The sequence below is a fragment of the Crassostrea angulata genome, chromosome 2, assembly GCF_025612915.1.
Source record: "Crassostrea angulata isolate pt1a10 chromosome 2, ASM2561291v2, whole genome shotgun sequence".
Taxonomy (NCBI): Eukaryota; Metazoa; Mollusca; class Bivalvia; order Ostreida; family Ostreidae; genus Magallana; species Magallana angulata.
This window is the reverse complement of record NC_069112.1, coordinates 23006818-23014470: the sequence shown is the minus strand read 5'-3', so window position 1 is coordinate 23014470 and position 7653 is coordinate 23006818. Positions and strand designations below refer to the sequence as shown.

Here is a 7653-nt window from a genome sequence, read left to right as displayed (position 1 = left end):
ATCAGACATCCTCAAATTAAAATTAGTCAGACTAACGCATCATGGAAATATGCTAGCAGAGCAGTTGCTTTTCATGAAGCCATGTTCACTAAATAATCGTTGAATGTATATACCCCTTGCAGATCCCATGTAATAGACCTTGACATTTAGATACTGCGTCAACAATAAACGTTTAGATAGTATTTAAAAAAAAATAAACTTACTTGAATTTGTTAACACGATGCCTTTAAACTGTTTATATAAGACATGTTTTATATGCACCAATTAAAAAAATGGAGAAAAAACACTCATGTATCGTTTAAGTTTAGTGGTTTAAATTCTAACTAATGTTATAATGGAAAAGTCTACGACATAACACCTGTATGACGTCATAGAACGCTTAAAAATAAGGTACATATATCATGGTTTAGTTGGGAAGAGTAAACTCTCTTTGTGCATTTACTATTGTACAAATAAATATAAAATTCATTTTTTTTTTTTTTTTTTTGGTACATCTTTATCGTGGTGAATTCGCTATCTGAAAGTCTGTGAAAACAATGTATATGCATATATGGTAAAATAAATCTGAATCATTTACTTTGGTTTTTATATCTGTGATAATATTGCAAGTGAGAGCGCAGTCTCAGAATAAGAGCATTTATCTAAGTTTACCTTCTATGCTCATTCCGGACTCATTTCGGGTTGTGCATGCCGAGTCTCAAAATAGTTTTGTACTTGGTGTTTTTTAATATTACGTAATATCCTCTTATTCAGTCCTCACGTTAAAGAAAATGTGAGGGTAAAATATTCTGTTAAATTATTAACATTTCCCTAAAAGTTTCTTGAATACCAACTCATCTCCCCATTTCGTTTTTTTTTTAAATTTGTATAATGTAATCATTGTTGTGTTGAAATCAGATACTGACTGCTTCTTTACAGTAATTCTTCAGGTGGAAAACCAACTCTCGACATGTCGCGGTGAACACATTGAAGATCGGGATGTGAATTTGAACCCGCGCTTTCGCCAAACTCCACCCAAAATGAAACTATCATTTTGTTGCGCAAATAGATCTCTTCCTTAATGTAATTTGATACATACAAATTATTATGTGATTATTATGTATTATCAAACACTTGCGAATTAAAAGGGATATAGACATTATTGCACTTAAATACAACCTTGATTAAACTGTGAACCCTGATTCAGTTTTGCTTCAACTTTGATTGACCAAAATTGTATTTGAATGGCGTTATGCATTTGTGACCTATCCAGTGCAATATTTAGCCTATTGTGGGGTCGTCAAACTTGTCTTTGATGACAGGGAGACGACCCAGCGGCTGCTTCCAAATTCTGTTCATTATGTTTTAGCGACCAAATAAGCCAATTACATTACGATAAATCCAATCTAAATCACTTACTTTGTTAATTATATCTGTGATATTTTTTTACATATCTAACCTCCATTAAATATGGCTTGGGAATAAGAATAATCAGAGATGTAAAGCTATATTTTGTCGGAAAACGAGCTATCTCATTTAGGAAAATACATTGCCCACCCTTTTTTTCTCGATGTTTCGATTTAATATCAAAAAACGATTTGATAGGACGAGCCAGGACCCACTTAGTTAGAAGGGACCCCAATCGAACCCGACATAACCTTGATTTGCATACAGGAAAGAGGAATCCAAATATTTTTTCCTGAAATAAATGCATCTCTTTTCTTAAGAAACTTTAAATAACTACGTTTTGTTACTTAGATTTTCTATCACGTACGCTTTTTTTGCAACAGTGGCAATACGTTATGTAAGAATCATGCGCTCTGCAAGAACTACAGATGTTAACCGTGGAACTCCTTGAGGAGTGTTCAAAACAATATGGTGACACTATGGTGATAAAATACTCTTATGATTTCAGCATTTAAAAACAGAGTCAAGCAGGCTACAGACATGCAGTAAATATCAAAGCCGTTTTATTACGGGTATAAAGTCAATGTAGACAGCTGTAAAAGCATTCAGATAATGTTTAACAAATGAACTGATCTAAATACGATCAACATCCCATTTTTGAAACTATCGATGCAGTCACAATTTTAAATCTTGAATAGGAAAATCCATGTTGATCTAACCTCTACTCCATTGTGATAAATATTGTATCATATACGAGTTGCCATATACGGCCTATTACGTAACATTGTTCCTCTCACAGATGAATGGGTTTAAATGCGAGCAGGGTCTGTCGTTCCATGCACCATTCCACAGAATGTCAACGCAGTCTCGCGGATCAACCTGGCTTGGATAGTATTCATACCAGTTGATAAAAGCCATGGACGTGTTTGAATGGTCCCATACGTAGTGACCTTCAAGCTGACGATCGTTTAGTCCAGTCCAAGCTGTACATGTTCGGTACAAATCGGAACAACCGTCTAAAATTGACAATTATTCATGAAAAACAATCTAAAACTTTTTACGACATAAAAAAGAAATTACACAACAAAATGTGCAAGACAAAGTCAGTTTGTGTACAATTTAAAGTCAAATTTAATGAAGTCATATAAGCTGATAATGACATAATCAATTTATCTGGTCACACGTTTCTGATAAGCTATTTCAATTTTTGGCTAATTTTTTCCAGACATTTTGTTTTTTAAAGCTTAACAAAAAAGTGTTGTGAATGAATATAAAAACTGTTTAATAAAACCTTCAAGATATTCATCTGTATGTGCATGTGGAACGCGCTATTGAGTCAGCTTAGGAATGATTTAACGTTGATTAGAATAACCTGCACTGGATAGCGAAAAAGTCGATTTGGAGTTAATATAAAAATGTTTAGACTCGTTGGTCATACATTTTTACTATTTGCAATATTAAAGGTGGGTCACGTGTTTACCCCATAACAAAGAAAACAATTTTTTCAAAGTACCATTTGATACAGTGACGTAACAATGCTATGGCGAAAATGGTACTTGGCAAGAACTGGTCTAAAGAAAGTGTGGTTTGTATTCAATAAAAAGCTCCAATATAATATTAAACCCTTAAGATATAACAATATTACATTGTACACAGTATACTCAAAAGAACTTCTAAGTGTTCATTCTGATAAATAAAATAATATGAAATTACGAAATAAAATAATGTGAAATTTCTAACATTTTTTTGTAGCTGATATATCTTTTAGCGTATTACACAGATAAAATAAGATAATACTGAGTGGTATCAGTTACACGTGATAAAATGTCAAAGAATCAATTATTATTATGATAGTAATATTTTTCTGCGAATGCGTAATATAACTGGCAACTTTTTGTGATTAATATTAGTCTTAAGTGATAATATCAAGAGCAAAAAACGCATAAATGGTAACTGAGGAAAGAGGCATAGCCGTTGTTTGGGTTGATCCTATGACAGGCTGTATTTACTTAAAATCTTCTATTGATTTTGTGATGGTTTTGAATATGAAGCTTAAAAGAGGAAACGTTATTTTAAAAAATAACTTCTCTCATAAAAAATGTAACGCCATATCCATTGGAAATCAAAAACAACACGAACGATCTTGGTGAAATTCAACCAAACCGGACGTGGCTGTGTTAGTCACAAAGGTGCAATGTCACGCGTTGCGATCAGATGTCAAGATTGTAATTTTTTGAAAGTTAAGGTGAAATCAGTCAACCCGATAGCAAGACAAAAAGTGTGTTAGTTTCAAATGGTAAACAATTATTCTGGGTGAACACGTAGAATTTTGGTTAAATATATTGCTTAGTGTAAACTTAAAGAAAAATGTTAGATTTGTAAAACAAACTTTACCATTCAAAAGAAATGTAGTTGCCAGCCAGTCAGATTTTTCCTTCGTTTCAATTTCCACCAAATGTGCACATTTTTTCTGACATGCCAGCTGTTTGTAATAAAAGGAAACATGTTGAAATAATCGGATAAACCAAAAACATTAGTGTATAACTCCAGATAAAAGATGGTTTACTTACACCCCCCCCCCCCCCCTAAAAAAAACCAAACAAACAAAAAGCAACGGAAATTGGTGAATATCCTGAGAAAATAAAACCAGAAACAAACCAATTTTTAAATGAGTCTGTGTGGAACAACTAAATGGTTACAATTCAAATTTATCTTTCCTGATTAACGAAATGTATATATTAAAATTATCTTTAGTAGTTAGAGGTCTGGCTGTAAGTGGTCACTTTTATACTTTGAAAAGTGAATGTCACTGCGCTTCCCCAGTTTTTTTTTTTTTCACGAAAACTGTATGAAATATGATAAATTTTAATTACACCCTCTGAAACTATAGTTGTTTACATGTTTTTTCATCTAGATTACTAAATATTTCTGCTTCTTTTTCTTTAAAATTTCGATTTTGTATCATACTTATACCAAACCAAAATTGAACTATGTTGAATCATATTGTACGTTTATGAGTGGATATATACACGGTCTTTCTCCTTTTTAGAAGACGCTTTCATGTAGCGGTTTAGAAAGCGTACAACAGCGTCTGTGTCATCTGTTTCCTATTTGGATATTTTACTGGACATGGACATTGATGGTAACCTAACAACAAAACTTTATGATAAACGCGACGACTTCAATTTTTCTATTGTCAACTTTCCTTACTTATGTAGCAATATACCTTCATTACCTGCATATGGTGTTTTTGTTTGTCAGTTGATTCGATACGCAAAGGCATGCTCTTCGTATGAACAGATTCTAAGACAAAACAAGCTACTGACAAACAAGTTGATAAAACAGGACTATCAACAATCTTGCTTGAAGTCATCTTTTCGTATATTGTATGATCGATACAACGACCTTGTCAGCAAATACAATCTTCCACTGGGTCGCATGCCGACTGACGTTTTTCATACTAATTGTTGGACCATTAATAATCACCTTATTATCTACGGATTTTTCCGATTTTTTCCCCGACCTCGACAAAGAGCGCACGGCGGGTGTGACCGGTCAGCAGAAAATGCTCACTCCTCCAAGGCACCTGATCCTACCTCTTTCTATTTGGAGGTCCGCGTTGCTATGCTTTGAATTTGTATTTCGTTTTATGGATTTTTGAGATGGTTCACTGTTCGTTATTGTCATGTTTCATTTCCACTGTCCCAAGTTCAAATACCGTACGACTTTATTAATTCATAAATAAAAGAAGTATTTTCGGGTTTTTTTTCTGTGTTGGTAAATAAGTTTGACATTGAGAGCGCGATTAATATATAAAGATAAATCAATACTTTACAAAACGTTCAAGAACAATGACTTTAAAAAGAAGAGCTCAGGCTTTTAAGCATCGATTATACCCCATGTAACCTAAATATAAATGGAAGCATTTTCTGTTCTGCCCGTAAAAGATGCTGATCGACGTAGACGCTAATTTGCTTTTTAACAACAGTTGCAGAAGGTGTAAATAATAACAAAAAAAAATGAAATAAAAGCTTTTTATATTTCATACAGACTATGAAAATAGCAATCATGGCAGGAAACTATAAACATTTTTTTTCTTTGCAATGTTCCGTACTTTCGTTGTTCGTTTTAAATACAATTTTAATAATTTTTAATAATTTCGGTATTGATACTTGCATAAAAAACAAAAGCGACACTTTTTTTATACTTATCGTGTATAATCCAACACTGCATATTTTCATTCGTGTAGATCGTGATTAACATTCCAGTAAAGATTTGTAATTATTGGCTGCGTTTTCCTCATTTGACTTTATATCTAGACACCGGTTGTTTAAACACCAATGTAGTTTTAAAAAAAAAAATAAACCAATTTGATGTCATCTAATTGTTTTTCTTGGTATGGCTATTCTATATTTAGAGCGTTTTTTCAAAAAATAAAAAAAAAAATAAAAAGAAAAGTAAGAAAAAGAACTGTTGAGTTTTCAAAGTATGGCAGCAATGAACTCCAATCATTAAATAATATTGTAATAAAAAAGCCGAGTTCTCTGAAATATGAAACTAAAGAAATAATGATTTGATCAAATTCAACGTCAATAGATTAATAGCAGTGCAAGTACATTACCTTAGCGTCTTCCCATGTGAGTTTCTCTTCTCCATAGAAATAATACTGACCAAAATATTCTACCCATTTAAACTCTGTAAAAAACATTGACATTACAATTAGCTTAAATAGACTTACTGAACTTTGAAAAATAGAACTATTAAGAAAATATAAAGTGTGTATTTTTTTCTAACTATTAGGACATAATTCATATCTTTTTTAAAGTGCACTGAAGAAAGTTTTTCATGTTTAATATGTCCAAAAAATGCTATAATTCAATTTTTTTTTTTCTACTTTGACCTAAGGTTATGCATTTTTATTTAAATGTGTTTTTTAACTGATTCAGTTACGTCATGCAAACACTACACAACAACAGAAAACTTATAGGTGAATTTAACAATTAAACAGGAACTGCTGAGAACAAGACCTTGCCACATGATTCAAAATTGAATATCGACATTATTTTTGCAATTCTTTTAAGAAATATTTAAAATTTAAAACACATTTAAAAGTTGAACTGGAGAAAATCAGAATGTTTTATATTATATTCTCGGTTAAAACTTAAGGCCCTGGGGTTTTGGATTTCAAACTTACTGTCATAATTAATTATCATTAGAATAATTGTTTTAATAAAAATGACAATGTACCTTTTCCATACCGTAACATTTGTGCAGATTCAAGTACAACATACTGATGCGAGAAGCTTTCCTTCCTTACACAGGCAAGTCCAATACATTGTCTACTTGTTTCGCTGTAAAGGAACTCCATGCAGTAGTCGTCTCCGGAACAAAGTCCTGCACAATGAACAAGACTACAATCTTCTCCATAAAGCACGGCAAGGGATGAGTTGGCCACTTCTTTGTACAATCTGGAATACCAAAACTGTCTTTGCAGACAATGGACTGAAAATAGGAGAGCAACAACAAACCAAGACGATGTTCTAAGCATGGTCTCAACTTTGTATTCACGTCAATATTAGAAATGAAATAGCCGTGCATTACAGATACATTCTATATTCTAGCATCGAATTAGACAATAAATAGCCGTGCATTACAGATACATTTTATATTCTGCATCGAATTAGACAATAAATATTCATAAACTTTCTTTTCATACAGGACCAGGAAACTTCATACTACATACAATAGAAATTTAGCGATACATTTTTGTTCTAACATAACGTATAGAACACGTTTTATTCTAGGTTTACCCAATTAAAACAAGTTATTGATCAATTGATTAACTTCCGGATTCTAACAGCAATAAAATCAATTCTAATATCGCATAACACAAGCTGAAATGACAATTTTTATTTTTAATGATTCTTATATCTATAATATGTTTTACGGTGTGACCGTTGGGGCGAGCGCAGAAGGAGTCACACATAGATCTGTCATCATTGTTAAATGCAACCCGTGGACTTAACCAAACCAAAAAACTTTGGCTTTGTCTCGAAAACTTTTACCACCGCAAGGAACCGTAAAATATCAAACTTTTATTCCAATGGTCCCTTACATGGTTTATACACTTAAACAAAAAACTACCACTGAGCATTAATAAAATGTTAAACAGACTTATTAGAATATTTTGATAAACACAAAGCCGGTTTTTTAAATTTTTTTTTTATCTAATATTGATCATTAAAATCAATAAAGGTTACTTGCAGG

The 7653-nt window shown here is 32.3% G+C and overlaps 1 protein-coding gene across 1 annotated transcript; it reads right to left on the bottom strand.

Annotated features, from left to right (window-relative positions):
• Positions 1 to 1937: 1937 nt before the first annotated feature.
• On the bottom strand, positions 1938 to 7248 carry LOC128173146 (collectin-12-like). The gene is made up of 4 exons (XM_052838867.1): positions 6634 to 7248; positions 6008 to 6081; positions 3781 to 3868; positions 1938 to 2402 (listed from the first exon to the last, which is right to left on the bottom strand). Exons 1-4 carry the CDS (start codon positions 6932 to 6934, stop codon positions 2161 to 2163), a joined length of 705 nt encoding a protein of 234 aa, XP_052694827.1. The 5' UTR covers positions 6935 to 7248; the 3' UTR covers positions 1938 to 2160.
• Between the last annotated feature and the right edge of the window lie 405 nt (positions 7249 to 7653).

Excerpts from the sequence above, each read along its gene's own strand:
- LOC128173146 (XM_052838867.1), bottom strand. The coding sequence starts at position 6,934 with ATGCTTAGAACATCGTCTTGGTTTGTTGTTGCTCTCCTATTTTCAGTC. Across the intron at positions 6,082-6,633 it reads AATGTTACGGTATGGAAAAG|AGTTTAAATGGGTAGAATAT; the intron begins GTACATTGTCAT and ends TGTTTTTTACAG. Across the intron at positions 2,403-3,780 it reads AACTACATTTCTTTTGAATG|ACGGTTGTTCCGATTTGTAC; the intron begins GTAAAGTTTGTT and ends TGTCAATTTTAG.